This window comes from Cyprinus carpio, chromosome B18 (assembly GCF_018340385.1).
Source record: "Cyprinus carpio isolate SPL01 chromosome B18, ASM1834038v1, whole genome shotgun sequence".
In the NCBI taxonomy this organism is placed as follows: Eukaryota; Metazoa; Chordata; class Actinopteri; order Cypriniformes; family Cyprinidae; genus Cyprinus; species Cyprinus carpio.
In genome coordinates, this window is record NC_056614.1 from 5,184,242 (window position 1) to 5,202,065 (window position 17,824).

The window sequence follows — 17,824 nt, forward strand, 5'->3', positions numbered from 1 at the left end:
ATGAATCATGATAATGATAACACAGAAAACAGACGTGGTGATGTTTTCACATGAAGACAGACGGCCTGGCGTGTAACCGATAAATCAATCAAGCTAGAACAAACAAACACGAGCTTGCTCTCAAAAGGGCCAAGGACTCAAATACAGCTTCTCAAGGTTGAACAAATGACAATCAATGATGTGAATCTGTGAGCTAACATACAGCAGCCCAATATGTGAATGCATTTAAACAATGTATAAATGACATTGCAGTACACTGCAAGTACAAGCCTGTTGTATTATGTTTTGCTTGAGTTTATACTCTCTTGGATTGAAGTAAATTGCACTTGTTTTGATATATACTTTAAAAAAAAGGGTGAGTACATTTACAACTGTTCCTTTAAATGCATGTCAAATGTCCACATACTCTTTGGGTCCACTGTACAAACATACATAACAAATGTAGAAGACAAGTAATCTTAGACATGAGCAGGAAAAGACAGAAAGGTAGAAGATGCATGTCATACATCAAGAACACACTGAAAAACAATAATAAAAGAGCACCACAGTCAAAACAATCAGCCATTCACACAGCATATAAAAGAAGACAAGCATAATATGAAAACAAAATAAACGGACACACTAAATGACAAACTTCAATGCAATCTGGGACCCAAAAACATTAGGATAAGATGAGATGCTAATGTTTTGAAATGATTTAGCCCATGAAATGTTTATGAGACAAGTTGAATCTCATAAAAAGGTCATTATCTGCTTTGTTCAGGCCACAAATCGTTGAATTGTAATAAAAGAATTCACAATTTTCGAGTAATGCGGTGGATTTCACCCACAGGCCGCATTAATGTGGCGGCTCTACAGCCATTATCCAATCACTGCTGAGGAGCTAATGAACACTCTGGTGGAATTCTATAATCTCTCAGTGGTGGCACTTTATATTCAAACTAGGAGCATAAACTGTCATCTTCCTTTATCATTACTTTCCCTTCGTTTTCTGGCACAGCAGGATTTTCGCTTCTGCTTTGACAGTCCCTATCCTCTTTATATCCCATAGTTCATGATAACATCTAACAGATAATTGTTTTATTCTGATTCAACTGACAAACTCCCTATCGGAGTGATGCTGCGGCGGAAGAAGGGGCTTGTAATCTTCTGTAATTCACTAGGTTTGTAAGCCGGTGTCATTGTATGCAAACAGATGCTGTAGATATTGCTTGTGATGTCTGGGTGATAGTAATGCAAAGGGACGTTGAGTGTGAGGTATCTCCTGCAGGCGGTGCTCTTTGTGAATGGGAGATGAGATGAGCTCTGCGGTATTTGTGTGCTGTGCCTTTGGTGCAGTGCTGAGAGCTGGCGAGCTTGACTCTCTGGCCCTTTCTGCTTAAGATGACAAAGTGAACAGAGAGCCAGGCTGATGCTATACCTACCCCTGATATCCGGCCCTGGAGTTCGAGACAATTTAGGAAGACACGGGCTGCATCCCAATTCGCCTAGCTGCTATCCGTACTGTACAGTTTGCGATATGAGGATTAGGGAGTCCCCAAAAATCAGAGGGAATTCTGAATGTACTTTTTGGTTCTGTAAAGGGCTCTGCTACTTGAAAGGTCAGCCCAAACAAATGTGAGCAACTGAATTTCTTCCACATGTCCCTGCCACGAGGCTGTTAGAGTAGTGGGCAAGTAATTGTCAACTGGAAGATGTCATTTTGCCATTTATGAACACATGGATCTGGTTTGCGCATCCTAAACAATGATTTTAAAAATGAAGGCCATAAGCTATGTTTGAGATTTGGTTCTGTGTAATCAAGGTGACATTTTGGTTCATAATAAAGTGGTAGGAATGTCCTTGTGTAGGGTGTTTCAAAGAGCTTTTGAAGAAAAGTACTGATGCTCAATGTTGAATGGAATTTATAGTATGTTAAAAATAGTTTTAAAAACGTGTGCACCCGTGCATTTTCTTTGGGGTAATGTTACCCGCAACCCACTGCACTGTAGAAGAGGTAGATTTTGAGGTGATTTTTCAAATTAAATTGTCCACTTTGAAACTGTTCAATTATATTAAACAAACAAAGCAATAAATAATCACACTGTTACATTTAAAAATATGCATGCATAAAATGCATAATAATACTAAAAAAATAACTGGAAATAAATAAATAAATAAACAAAGACACTTTAATCAGAAACTTATTTCTTGATTCAGTATTCCTATTATAGTATTTATCATCAATACAGATAAAGTAATAGTTAAACAAATAATAATAATAATAATAATAATAATAATAATAATAATAATAATAATAATAATAATAATAATAATAATAAACTTCACTAAACTTGCACTCAGTAGTCTGGTAAATCTATTTGCACTGGGAAAATAAATTAAGTTTTGAAATATTTATAATATTTACATTTACAAAATATCTTTATGGAACATGATCTTTACTTAATATCCCAATGATTTTTGGCATAGAAGAAAAATCAATATATATATATATATATATATATTATTATATTATTATTATATTATTATAGATATTTTTTCATACAATGTGTTGTTAGCTATTGCTAAAAATATACCTGTGCTAATTATGACAGGTTTTATGGTCCAGGGTCACATATACAGTATTCTGAACACAAAGCAGCTAAAAAAAAAAAAAAAAAAAAAAAAAAAATAAAAATTACTTTGACTTTAAATTTTGACTACTAGAATTAACTGAATAAATAAATAACACTATTTTTAAAATACTATATTTTTTTTTTCTATACTCATACTTCAGCTCACGTAAGCTGCCTATATTGTAGGCAATGACATTCAGTCATAGTAGTTTTTGACAGTTTTTACATGATGAGGAAAAATGAATTATGAGTTAGTTAATTTATCAAGATGTTAATCTTATGCATTAAAGGCATATTGGCAGACTGTCTTACTTCGCAATAAAAAGTATGCAATTTCCCCAAACCAGTCCATATTTTTAGTGTGTAGAAATATGAAAATTAGAATGCAGCCACAGTCTGTGAAAAACAAACAGGAAGTTTTACTTCAGCCTGACTGTAGGGCCCCTGATGGGAAGTGAGGTGTGTGGAAGAAAGAAATTTGACATTGATTACTTAAGACCCCTTCTGAAATGACTTTTCAACCACACACCAATCACTTCTGCAATGCTTCTGCCCTTTTCAACGATTGAAGCGCAATCCAGCAAACACAATGGACATGCTAGTCAAGCTAATTACAGTCACGTCAGCTATTGGGGGGCGTGTGTCCCCTCTGGGAGCCTGCTTTCTGGATCGGGAAAGCTCCTTAATAGTCTCCGGCTCTTTTCATTAGCAAAACACTAAGAACTTAAGCACCTGCACTGTCACTTTGACATCACAGACAATGTGTTTTTCATTGCATTATGTATCCGAATTTAATGTGTTGTTTTCATTCTCTGCAATGTATATTGATGTACCACTGCAGTATTACAAATAGATATCATACAAATACTGAATTAGGATAGTTCTTTGCTAGCACAAGTGCTTTGAATCCTATATTACTGAATTTACAGCACTTTTTCATATGAATACTTGTTAATCCACTGTTGTATAGTTATAGTGTAATTAGGGTTTGACAGTTCAAGTTAAATACAGCACAGCAATTCCAGCTGATCTTTTTTTAGACATGCAATGCTATAAGAAGAGTGTCTCTACAGTCACATAGTTGTTTATTCCCCATACCACAAGCAATAGTTTCCCGCTGTTTCATAATATAATCATCTCCACGGTCCTTCTAGTACAAACTCAGCATCATAAAGACACACTGCAGTTGGAGGTATAGAGCACTGCATTGCCACTGTATGCTTTAAACAGGCTAGAATGTTGATTTTGTGCATGTGCATGGTTACTGTGTGAAGTACTTTATAAGACTCCAAACAGAATTGTAAAAATTACACATTGCCGCAATGCTACATCATTTTGCATGGCTGATAGTGAATTGCTAGTTGGTTGCTTATTGGTTGAAGACTGAAAATTATATTGACTATGATATATTTAGCTCTTTAACCCTCTGGTATTCTTCACTTGGGGTTAACACTTGTAATCTTCAGTGGTCAAAACAGAATAAAGACAACAAGCATAACATTTTGTGAATGAAACTAATGTTTTGTTTTATTTTATTTTATTTTATTTTATTTTATTTTATTTTATTTTATTTTATTTTATTTTATTTTATTATTTTAGTTTAGTTTAGTTTAGTTTAGTTTAGTAGATTTCATTCTACCTGAATAGAAATTCACCTATATTATGTACTATTTATTTCAACACGTTATCACTCCCAATTCGTCACATATTGATGCTTGGTCAAGACCACTTGGCGTCGCTTTTTGACGTTCAAGGTACCCCTTTAGAGTCATTTTTCAACATGCAGGTCCTCCGTTGTTTTCAGTTGTTTTTCTTAGTTTAATGGTTTGCATGCATTTGTAAAATAAAATAATAAATAAATAAATAAATAAATAAATAAATAAACAAACAAACAAACAAACAAACAAATAAATAAATAAATAGAAATAATTTTATATAAATGTACACTTTAATTGGAGCACCTATTCCCACCCCACCCTAAACCTACCCACTTCAGAACAATATAAAATAGGTATCAGGCAAATATAAGTACAGTCACAGGCATTTATTGCATTTATTGTATAAACTGAACATAACATGCATTACAAACAAGTCGTGTTGCATTTCAAGTATTCTGAAGCCATACGATGTCTTTATGCGAAGAAGAGAGTAAAACAAGGTTTTAATCACTGAAAATGATCCCGCTCCGTTAATCTCGAAGATACTCGTAGCATGATGCAGTCGGTCATAGACGGTCAAGACATACAAGAGCCAATAGCATTTCACAACCAAAGCTGATGTAAGGCTTGTTCTGGCAGCATTTTTGAATTTGCACACAGACTGCAGCACGCAAGAAGAGCTTTACAGCGGACAGAGATGGTGATCGCACCTATTCCTCTCACAAATCAGTCATTTTACCTTGGAAGATTAATAATTTTTGGGGTAAATTATGATAGTAGTTGTATCTGCCTGTTATATCTGGTGTTTTATTGACAAATGGTAGGTTTAGGGGCAGGGGTTGGGTTACGTGCTCATAAATGTGTAAATAATGTAATATGAATAAAACTGTTGTGACTGTTTACTTTGAAAAATCACATCCCAACATATATGCAATAATGGCAATATTATTACCCAATATTTAATTGAATCAATATGATAAAATGTGTTGTTAATTTCTACATTAAATATTACAAACATCAGAGAAAGAGAGAGAGATTTTTTTTTTCAATACACTGTTTAAGCCAAAAATAAAGGTGTCTAAAATCCAATAAATGGAAGGCAGATTGGTGGCATCTGGGTGGAGAAATAAAGAAAGCCATATAAATGTATATTGGGCTGTATATTTCCTGGTTGCTTACAAGAAAATTTTCAGACACAATTACTCACTTAATAGGTTTTGAATTGAGATTATAATTCAAAATTATTAAAAATGACTTCTCTGTGGCTGACTGTATATCATACCCTAAGGAAAACAAAGAAGAAGAAAAAAAAAAGGGGGAAAAAAAACCCTCTGCATTTTCATATAGTTTTTATATGTCCCATTAATTTCATATGGTGGTCACACGTGTAATTTTTTTTAAGACCAGTTAGCCTTTCCTAATCATTTCCTTTTGTGTGTGTGGTTCCCTTTTTTTTGTGTGTGTGTGAGGGGTAGGTTACTGTAAAGGGAAGTTAATACAGTATAAAAACCATCATCGCTATGGAATGTACCCATAAAACATGGAAACCAGTGTGTGTGTGTGTACTTGTTTATGCAACATTGAGGGGACCAAATGTCCCGACAAGGATAGTAAAACCTGACATTTTTGGCATTGTGGGGACTGGCCTGTAATCACTATTAAAAATAGTAAATGATGTTTAGCTGAAAGTGTAACAATGCAAACAGGTTTTCTGTAAGGGGTAGGTTTAGGGTTGGGATTGGTTTAGGGGGTAGAAAATATAATTTGGTCAGTATAAAAGTAATAAAAGTCTACGGAAAGTTCCCACAATTCACAGAAATAAACGTGTGTGTGTGTGTGTGTGTGTGTGTGTGTGTGTGTGTGTGTGTGCGTGTGTGTGTGTGTGTGTGTGTGTGTTCATATAGTAAGTGCCACAAAATTCACCAAAATTAATACCATTCCAGTGAAGTAAAATTTTTAAAAATTCTAAACAGTGTAACATATTTTGTTTAACATCAAATTTAAGGCTAGGAGTTTGTTCGAATGAAAACCCACAGAGGACATGTATTTTTTATTTTATTTTTTTCTGTCTTGTTTTCTTGTAATTATGAAATATTTTTACAGTTATCTGGATTTTTTTTTTTTTTTTTTTTTTTTTTTACTGACTTTTCCTTATTATATCAGGTAACAATAAGGCAGAAAACTAATAATACTGCATGGCCTCTGTGGGCTTCCATATGTTTGTATTAGTATTATTGCAGTTCTGTTTGGTGTTGCACACTTCACCTTTACACAAAAAGTCAGCAGTACGTTGCCCATTTTATGAAAGTGTCCATGTTAAAAAAAAAAAAAAAAAAAAAAAAAAAAAAAAAAATAATGTTTGTCTTAGTTTGCAGCAGGTGCATCAAACTGTACTCTTTCTCTTTGGTAGCAAAACATTTACAGCATGCTTTTCATTTCTACCAATAAAGAAATCCCAAACAACAAAAGACTGTCTAAACAAAAGCCACATCCTTCAAACACACTGCAAGCCTGTTGCAGTCTTTAATGAGAATGAGACTCCAATCATTCCACAGCCATGTCATGCTGTCAGCACAAACCTGACAAATGTGACATTTTCACAAACAATAAGCCCAACAAAGCTATAAAAGATGACAAACAATGAGCCTATAGCAGGCCAGAGATTGTGGCTCTTGAAGAGGCATGCAGCTCAGAGTTATGAAGAAGCAAATGCATCAAATATAACATGGCCTGCAATTGAGGGTAGAGGGCAGAAAGACAATGCTGTACGATGTAGAGCCATACAATCTATCCACACAGGGTTGCTGGGTAACTAGTGTCTTAATTGCCCTGGACTGTAGAACACCATTATATGAGGAAGAATGAAGTGTGGAGTGACCAGAAGGAATAAAACCTCACAGCGAGGACAGCCAAGTTTCAGTGTAAAGAGTGGTACGATTATATTTCACCAAGTGTGTGTTTGGTTTGCTGTGGAGATATAACACTATTGTAATTCAGTGACATAAAGCAAGTGTGTGAATTCACGGTGTAAATGCATTTCAAGACCGCATTGCTTCATTCCTCCAAGCTGAAATGACTGAAACAAAAGCTCTGTTTCAAAATCTAGTAAGCCTCTGATACAGGCAGGTTTGAAGGCATCGTGTAGGTGCACTTTTGGCGAAGGTGGTTACAAAGGTTCTTCAAGACATCTTCAAAGATATTTTCTTTTGTTATACTTTATGAAGTGATTTTATTCCATGAATAAATAAATTAACATTTATTTATATATTTGTTTGTGTTTATTCATTGCTTGATGGCTTGCTTGAAATGCTATTACAATATCAAAATTTTAGATACCAAGTTTCAAAATTATCAGCACCAATTCTGATAGTCTAAAAACAGTAGTCTGACGAACATAAGAAAAAGATTCTGAAGCATATTGATTTTTCTTTTTTTATACACATTATTATTATTATTATTATTATTATTATTATTATTATTATTATTATTATTATTATGTTTTATTAACAGTAAATTAACCAATAAATAATGAAAGTATTAGGACAAATAATTAAAACAGAACAAAGATACAAATAAAATAATAAGTGGTTAAAGTTTTAGGAAATGCTAAATAAATTAAATGAAGTATGTCGTATTTTCCACCCCACATGGACAGAAGACAATCCTGCAATGTATTGATTCTAAATATAGTTTGATCAGTACTGAAAAATGTCTCAATCTATTTAAAAATGCACCACTTTAAATTTTGAGTGTGCTACTGTTAGCTTAGCAACATGCTAATACAAAACTCAACTGAAATCCGTTGTCCCTGCTAAATAAAAACAAACAACCAAACATCTTAAACCAACCTAATCTGGTTTGCATGTCTTAGCTGGAATAACATTTGAAACCAGCAAACTGACTTAGGCTGGTTTAAACATTTTTGTGTGTGTGTGTGTGTGTGTGTGTGTGTGTGTGTGTGTGTGTGTGTGTGTGTGTGTGTGTGTGTGTGTGTGTGTGTTCAGTCTTCTGTGGACTTCATGTGATCTTGTGCGGGGATGCTGTCTATGCAAATTGTTCCCATTCTGTGAGGTTTCATTTCAGGTAGGATGCTACCTTTTGAAGGTAGCTTCCTATGAAGGTAGTAAGTAAGAAGGCAGCTCACTAGGTTTCGACAAAGAGCCAGGATGTTAATGCTATATGCCTGCAACAGATTCCCTCAAACATATGAAAAACCTCAAACCGTCTGCAGAGCCAGCTGAATTACAGACCCTTGTCATCTGTTCCCAGCTGACACAGTACAAGAAAATAAGTCCCCTTGGATTCCTCTTTTAATCTAAACATCTTTCTGAATGCAATTCATCTTGTGCTCCCTAACAGCCGAACACAGATGCCTGTTTTCAACGATACCACCAAAGCAAGAGAATGGACAAACAGCAATGAGTTTAGCAGCGCTACTCACCGGCTTATCGGTGAATGCAGTGGACTCAGACTGTGCCATGTCATAGTATGGAGGCTGGAGAGGAATCTTCTGTATCTCATCCTCCTTGTCCAGATGAACAACCTTCGAAGGCAACAGAACCTGAGATGAAGACGCCATTCACAGCCGCCTGGGAATTGTGCTAACCTGTCTGTCTACATGCACGCATAATCTGTACAAAGACCTAAACACTTAAACAGTACAGTTTCAGGAAAAAAAAAGTGCAAAAGTTGTACCATTCACTGGGTCAGGAACCTCAAACTGACAGCTCTGTACCTTCTTTACATCTAAAGGGTTCATAATAGTACCAAGAGTACATATTGCTACCTTAGGATACATATTACTAGTGTGCAGCTTACTTACAAATTGTAGTCCATTACTGATTACTGTCATGTGACCATTAACAAACATCAGAGAACCATGAATATGCAAATGTTACTCAATTATTAACTTATCTTAATATCTCAGGGAGTCCTTCACATAAATGTATTAGGTGAAAGGCTGGCTGATTTTGGGGAATCACTCGAATACATTTAATTAATGTGAATTTGTGCATTTTGAAATGTTTGAAAGTCAAAGATATAGTAATATGTAATAATAATAATAATAATAATAATAAAATGTTCATCAGTATTTGTTGAAATGTTGAGAAAACACTTCCAGTGGTCTAGTGTTCAAATGCTATGGCCTCTTAATTTTCTTCAGTAATTATAGATGGGTCTTTGTGTGAAAATCCACAAAACTGGAAGACTTTCTGAAAGTAAATAAGCAATAGGTTAATTTCGAAAGGTAAATTTCTAACATGAAAATATGAATTTAAAGAGAACCAAGAAATTCTGAATAACTTATTGTTATTGGGTGAATAATATGTAATCATGTAATCAATATAAAATAACTGTAGCCTGATTATGAGTATTTTAAAATGTTATATACTCTAATTACAAGTAATTAATTTTTGGAATGTGATTATGTAATCCAGATAACATGTAATCAGTTACTACCCAGTGCTGGGTACTAATATACACCTTTTAGGCATAAATAAGGGACAAATGTGTCCTTTTGAGGGTCTTGCAGTGACAAGCTGATACATATACACCTAAAGGCACAGTTTTTGCACTTATTCAAAGGCCTATTCACAAAAATGATGCAACAAAATGGTGCAATTTGCAAATGAGTTTCTGAAAAGATTTTGTCTACTTGAGTCAAAGTGAAATGCAATCCAGTCTATCATTCATTGAATAACATGTTTCTCTGGGAAATTCAGTTATTTTTGTATAAGAATGTTGATACTGTTAAACTGTATAATTGACCACTACAGTGGGTACGGAAAGTATTCAGACCCCCTTAAATTTTTCACTCTTTGTTATATTGCAGCCATATATTGCAGTTTTTTCCTCATTAATGTACACACAGCACCCCATATTGACAGAAAAACACAGAATTGTTGCCTTTTTTGCAGATTAAAAAATAAAAACTGAAATATCACATGGTCCTAAGTATTCAGACCCTTTGCTGTGACACTCATATATTTAACTCAGGTGCTGTCCATTTCTTTTGATCATCCTTGAGATGGTTCTACACCTTCATTTGAGTCCAGCTGTGTTTGATTATACTAATTGGACTTGATTAGGAAAGCCACACACCTGTCTATATAAGACCTTACAGCTCACAGTGCATGTCAGAGCAAACCTTAGAATCATGAGGTCTGTGTAACTGCCTGAAGAGCTCAGACACAGAATTGTGGCAAGGCACAGATCTGGCCAAGGTTACAAAAAAAATTTCTGCTGCTCTTAAGGATCCTAAGAGCACAGTGGTCTCCATAATCCTTAAATGGAAGATGTTTGGGATGACCAGAACCCTTCCTAGAGCTGGCCGTCCGGCCAAACTGAGCTATCGGGGGAGAAGAGCCTTGGTGAGAGAGGTAAAGAAGAACCCAAAGATCACTGTGGCTGAGCTCCAGAGATGCAGTTGGGAGATCGGAGAAAGTTGTAGAAAGTCAACCATCACAGCAGCCCTCCACCAGTCGGGGCTTTATGGCAGAGTGGCCCGACGGAAGCCTCTCCTCAGTGCAAGACACATGAAAGCCCGCATGGAGTTTGCTAAAAAACAGAGAAATAAGATTCTCTGGTCTGATGATACCAAGATAGAACTGTTTGGCCTTAATTCTAAGCGGTATGTGTGGAGAAAACCAGGCACTGCTCATCACCTGTCCAATACAGTCCCAACAGTGAAGCATGGTGGTGGCAGCATCATGCTGTGGGTGTGTTTTTCAGCTGCAGGGACAGGACGACTGGTTGCAATCGAGGGAAAGATGAATGCGGCCAAGTACAGGGATGTCCTGGACAAAAACCTTCTCCAGAGTGCTCAGGAACTCAGACTGGGCCGAAGGTTGACAATGACCCTAAGCACACAGTTAAAATAACAAAGGAGTGGCTTCACAACAACTCTGTGACTGTTCTTGAATGATCCAGCCAGAGCCCTGACTTAAACCCAGTTGAGCTTCTCTGGAGAGACCTGAAAGTGGCTGTCCACCAACGTTTACCATCCAACCTGACAGAACTGGAGAGGATCTGCAAGGAGGAATGGCAGAGGATCCCCAAATCCAGGTGTGAAAAACTTGTTGCATCTTTCCCTAAAAGACTCATGGCTGTATTAGATCAAAAGGGTGCTTCTACTAAATACTGAGCAAAGGGTCTGAATACTTAGGACCATGTGATATTTCAGTTTTTCTTTTTTAATAAATGTACAAAAATGTCAACAATTCTGTGTTTTTCTGTCAATATGGGGTGCTGTGTGTACATTAGGGGAAAAAAATGAACAAATGATTTTAGCAAATGGCTGCAATATAACAAAGAGTGAAAAATTTAAGGGGGTCTGAATACTTTCCGTACCCACTGTATATCCTTAGCTATTCTAGTATGTATCATGCATCAAACTTTTTTTTTTCTTACACAATACAATTTTTGATTGCTCGTGACCATTTATTTTATTTTTTTAGGCAATACTTGCCATCATTATATTAATGGTATCAAGATTTATTTTAGGATAATGACTGGCTGCATGTACATTATGCCTTGCTTGATAAAAATATAACCCATGACAAAACAGATTACAGAGAAACCAATCCAAAATATATTGTATACTGTTATTATCTTGGATTTAGCCACTTGTCTGTGGCTATTTTATGTTCCTTGTGTCTGGAGATCAATGATATGAACAGACAAATGTCTCTCTAGAATGCTGGTTCTGGACAAATAAGCCAAAAAGTTTATTTTACTGGGTTTTGAACCACAGCAACAAAATAAAATTCCTATGTTGTGAAATACTGTTTGATCACAGTTTAGCTTTTCACCCTCAGTGTGAAGGAGCACATAGGGATCTATGACTTTGTTTTGAAATGTTGTCACACCAAAAAAAAAAAAAAACACTTTCGGCGAGAATAGGCCAACTATGTGAATGGTACGGCAGAATCACTGTGTATTTCAAGTTCTTGTTATAGCAGTGGTTTTCGATAAAGGGGCCGGGACCCACTAGGGGGTCTCAGTTAATAAATAAATAAATAAATAAAGACTGTTTATGTTGTGCATGTACGCCTGTGAATTCACAGCACCGTTTATAACAGCAGTCTGTTTCTCTGAAACTGATGAGCTTCATTCAAAGGGTTGTTGGCCACCTGCTGATCTCTTCGCATCACATGCAAAGGAAAACTGGGGATAAAAGACCTCTGACAGAAAGTGTCTCAAACATGCACACAAACATGTTTTTCTGACTAAATTTAAGTTTTGCAATATTTCACACCAGAAGTTCCTCTAGAAAAGAAACCATCGACCTGAGGGTGCAAAAACACTAAAATGGTTACGCACAAGATGCGTAGGGTGGCAAAAATAACTACGGGCTAATTTGCCCGCAGCACAACAGAACAACCACCTTAAAACTGCCGTAGAGAAAACATATGCTCTCTTGCCTATGAAAACGAACACAACAGAATAGTGCTTTCATTCCGTCATGTTTAATGGGGTGTGCAAAACCTCTTCCAACTAACTGCTAGACGGAAAAACGATGCCCGAGCCCATCCAATGAGCTCAGCGAAGGCCTCAGCCTCATTGTTTTCAGAGCAATTTTCATTAGGCTTACAGTGTGCTCCTTATGAAGCCCTTCCCGCTTCACTGCCAGCAAGCTCAATGTGTTTAGAAGTTTGGGATGGGATAGTTTCTCAACCCTTAAGTACTAAAGCGGAAAGTCTATTCCAAACCTAAATAAAACGTCTGGAGCTGCTTGAATTTGTGACTGTCATCGAATGAAAGAAAAGCGAGAACAATCAAGCGATAGCAGCCAGCCTTTTCATATTTTCTCAGGAATCAAAGACGAGAGAAGACAACAACAACAAATAAACAAAACAAAAGACGGAGACACTTACATGTGCAGCGGGGTGGTTGTTTGGCTCGGAGGGCTGTTTTAGTGGTTTGATGTGACTGAATCGAAATGCCTAAATGTGGAATAATCCTCCAGCAATGATGGTCTTTGAGTAAAGATTCCCAACAATCACCGCCTGCCTATGTCACATTTCTGAGGGATATCTATTCACTGTAAAGAGGACTTTAGCTTTACGGAAGATTTCTGAGACAGTGGAAAAAAAATCAATTTAAAGGAAGAATAAAAGGCTTTGCTGCCTCTTTGTTATGGCAGCCAACTATTTTGTTTCTTGTTATCTCTTCCCTGGGGCCTTGCTGAGAGGAAAGGGGAGGGAGGAAAACGCTACAGAGGCTCTTGCAGGTTCCCTCATTACCTAAATGTAACATGGGGACGATGTCAGTCAGGCTTATAGTGGCCTTTCATCTACATGCTGCTTATCGTTTTGGTGCAGGTACAGTATCCTCGGGGTCAGCTTTGGGTGATTCTATAACAGGTCTCGCCTTTTGAGCTAAATTTAACTGTACAAGAGACATTTGCATAATTATTCAGGGTCATGTGTGTTATGTTGCCTAATAAAGTCACTTTCACAGACCACATCAAGTGGCTTGACAGATAAAATTTTCTTTCCAGTGTTGACAAATTTCCTACTGAAACTAATCTAGTAATAATAATAATAATAATAATAATAATAATAATAATCATAAATTGTTACATTTATATAGCAGTTTTAGGTACTCAAACTGCTTTACGTTGTGAGGGGGGATCTTCACATCCATCACCAGTGTGCAGCATCCACCTGGATGAAGAGATGGCAGCCATAGTGTGGCAGAACGCCCACCACACATCAACTTATTGGTGGAGAGGAGACAGCGTGATGAAGCCAATCAGTTGATATGGCGATTGTGAGGAGGCTATGATGGTCAGAGGCCAATGGGCAAATTTGGCCAGGATGCCGAGGTCACACTTCTACTCTTTTCAAAGTACATTCTGGGATTTTTAATGACCACAGAGAGTCAGGACCTCGGTTTAACGTCTCACCTGAAGGAAGGTACTTTTTGACAGTATAGTGTTCCCATCACTATAGTGGGGTGCTAGGACCCACACAGACCACAGGGTGAGTACCCTCTGTTGGCCTCACTAGCACCTCTTCCATCAGCAACCTAGTTTCCCCAGGAGGTCTCCCATCAGGGAATGACCAGGCTCAATCCTGCTTAGCTTCATTGGGCGACCAGCCTTGAGCTACAGGGTGATATGGCTGCTGATATGATATAAAGCGCTATATAAATGCCTCATTCATTCATTCAGGACACACAGACAGGGTAAGTGAGCCAGTGTGCTCGTGAAGCTCAGACAGCGTTGATTTTGAACGGGGCTGCCTAGCATTCATCTGGAGAAACTCCGCTCTCTACCACGGACAAATAAGGATTTTTCACACTCTGCTGTTCTGTGTTTCACGGAAACCTGGCTGAATGACGCCGTAACGGACAGCACGTTAAATCTGCCGAGCTTCTAGCTATTTAGACCAGACCATGTCACAAAATCAACGGGGGAATCGCGTGGCGGCGGGACATGTTTCTAGCTCAATGAAAGGTGGTGTACATATGTAACAGTGTTAAAGAAGATGTGCTGTTCCGATCTAGAAGCACATTCATTCTCATGAGTGTTTACATTCCACAGCAAGCGCACATGAGCTCAGCTTTACAGAAAGTCACTGATCAGATCACAGACACAGAGCAACATCATCCGGACTCTGTTTTAATCATTCTCGGGGACTTTAATAAAGCAAATCTTTCCCATGAACTGCCAAAATACAGACAGCATGTTACATGTCCCACCAGAGACAGTAATATACTGACCATTGTTACTTCACAATAAAAGATGCATATTGCTTCGTCCCCAGAGCAGCTGTAGGACTTATCTTATATCGACTTACAGGCAAAAACTTAAATCTGCTAAACCTGTAGTAAAGTCTGTAAAGAGATGGACCAACTAAACAGAGCAGGCATTACAAACCTGTTTCGACTGCACTGATTGGAGTGTTTTTGAAGCTGCTGCCAATGATCTGGACGAGCTTACAGAATCTGTAACACCATATATAAGTTTCTGTGAAGATGTGCATCCTTACCAGAACTCATTTAACATTCAACAATGATAAGCCATGGTTTACAGCAAAACTTCATCATCTTCGTCAGGCCTAAGAGGACGCCTATGAAGGGGGGACAGAGTCTTGTACAATCAGACCGGAAACACACTGAATAAGGAGATTAGAGTGGCCAAGAGGAACTACGCTAAAAAGATAGAACACCAGTTTTCTACCAGTGACCCTGCATCAATGTGGAAAGGCCTGAAAGACATCACGGATTAAAAGTTTGTAGTGTGTAAGCACCATGCACTGGAGATGATGAAAATCTTGATGTTGATGTGGATGTGTTTTACTGTAGATTTGAAACTCCCAGTCTAACACCCCACACCCGCTCTGAACATCTCTTCACACAGCTATTAACACCTCCTGCAACCCCCCTCTCCCCCACTCCTATGTTTCAGATCAGTGAGGTTGATGTGTGCCAGGTCTTCAGAAAGAACAAGAGAAGAAAGTCACCAGGCCCAGATGATGCGACACCAGCTTGTCTGAAAACCTGTGCTGACCAGCTGGCCCCCATCTTCTCACAGATCTTCAACAGATCACTGGAGCTGTGTGAAGTCCCTGTCTGCTTCAAACGCTCCACCATCATCATCCCAAAGAAACCCAAGATAACAGGACTTAATGACTACAGACCTGTGGCTCTAACGTCTGTGGTTATGAAGACATTTGAGAGGTTGGTGTTGGCTTATCTGAAGGACATTACTGGACCCTTACTTGACCCCCTGCAGTTTGCTTACCGAGCAAACAGGTCTGTGGATGATGCAGTCAACATGGAACTGCACTTCATCCTGCAACATCTGGACAAAACAGAGACTTATGTGAGGATCCTGTTTGTGGACTTTAGCTCCACTTTCATCACCATCATCCCAACACTCCTCCAGACCAAACTAGCCCAGCTCTCTGTTCCTAGTTCTAGTGAGAACTGGTAAATTCACATCCACCAGCAGCACCACCAGCACTGGCGCCCCTCAAGGTTGTGTCCTCTCCCCACTGCTCTTCTCCCTCTACTCCAACGACTGCACCTCTTAAGACCCCTCTGTCAAGCTTCTTAAGTTTGCAGATGACACTACAATCATCTGTCTCATCCAGGATGGAGATGAGTCTGCTTAAGGCTGGGACACACCAAGCTGACTTCAAAGAACTAGCGGCGACGAAAGCTGATGGTGTTGTCGCCTTGCATTGGCAGCGTCAGACCAAAAAGCTGTGCTGGAACACACCGCACAGACTACAGCCGACGGCAAACTAACATGTGCGTTCTGTGCATGCGTTAGAGGAATGAGCTGTTCATATCAGCAGCTATTAATAGTATATATTCGTCATTCAAAAGGAGAAAACGAAACAAAGATATACGAGATAAACAGAGATATACGAAATGTAAACAAAGCAGCGATTGCTTACCATTTTGAATATCAGTAACATTGATAACTTCAATCATTTTAAGCAGCTCATGTTATTATAAAAACATTAGTGTATTAGAATCATTGGGAAAGATCATATAACATTTAAACAGCCTTCTGTCTGTACCGCATTCTTTCACATGCTTGTTTTCATCACTTTCATCACCCGACGCTGATTCAACATGTTGAATAGGGCAAACTGTGAGCCCGTCAAGAGCCGACGAGAGAACACGCCAAACAAACTAGCCTGACCGTCGCTCACCATCGGCCGATTGTCGGCTTGGTGTGTCCTGGGCTTTACAGACAGGAGGTTAAAGAGGTGGCTGCCTGGTGCAGTCACAACAACCTGGACATGAACATGCTCAAAACTGTGGCGATGATCGTGGACTTCAGGAGGAACCCCCCTGCACTCCCCCACTTACCATAACGAAAATCTCTGTGGTTGCAATGGAGTCATTCAGATTCCTGGGATCCACCATCTCTCAGGACCTGAAGTGGGACACTCACATCGACTCGGTCGGCGTTACAGAATACCGAATACCAGGATAGCCAGGCACAAGAACAGTTTCTTTCCCCAGGCAATCTACCTCATGAACAGTTATTGTTCTCTCATTGTGCAATAAAATTGTACAATAACCTTATACTTATTTATCACCCTAAATCCCACTACATCCCTACAACTTAGTTTTTTGTTGTTGTTGTTGTTGTTTTGTTATTATTATGATTCTATTCCTATCCTATCTATAGCACACTTGTACATACAATTTATTTTTATTTTATTTATTTGTGTGTGTGTGTGTGTGTGTGTGTGTGTGTATGGTCTATTAATATCTATGTGTGTGAATTTTATTCACATCTTATTTGTATTATCTCTGTGTTGTTGTCTCTGTATACTGGAAGCTTATGACACTAAAACAAATTCCTTGTATGTGCAAACAAACTGGGCAATAAAACTCTTTCTGATTTCTGAAATACTGTTGTCTATTTGACAAATTGCTTTTGTTCCTCTTTTGTAAGTCGCTTAAGTGCATAAGTTTAAACGGGAAGTTGTGTTGACAGACATACGTACAGAAGTATAATGATTTTACATTACAACAAATCACTGCTCATTTCAACGCAATATGCAGTTCCCAAGTCAT

General features: G+C 38.0%; 1 protein-coding gene across 3 annotated transcripts in view; it reads right to left on the minus strand.

Annotated features, from left to right (window-relative positions):
* Positions 1–17,824, minus strand: part of nectin1b (nectin cell adhesion molecule 1b) — a 216,995-nt gene that overhangs the window by 13,148 nt on the left and 186,023 nt on the right. For 2 of the 3 annotated variants that reach the window (XM_042743594.1, XM_042743596.1), the window contains exon 8: positions 8,715–8,816. The exons of the other annotated variant lie outside the window; for it this stretch is intronic. In XM_042743594.1, coding sequence (XP_042599528.1) covers positions 8,715–8,816 — 102 coding nt within the window. The remainder of the gene's footprint in view (positions 1–8,714; positions 8,817–17,824) is intronic. 3 annotated transcript variants of the gene reach the window in all.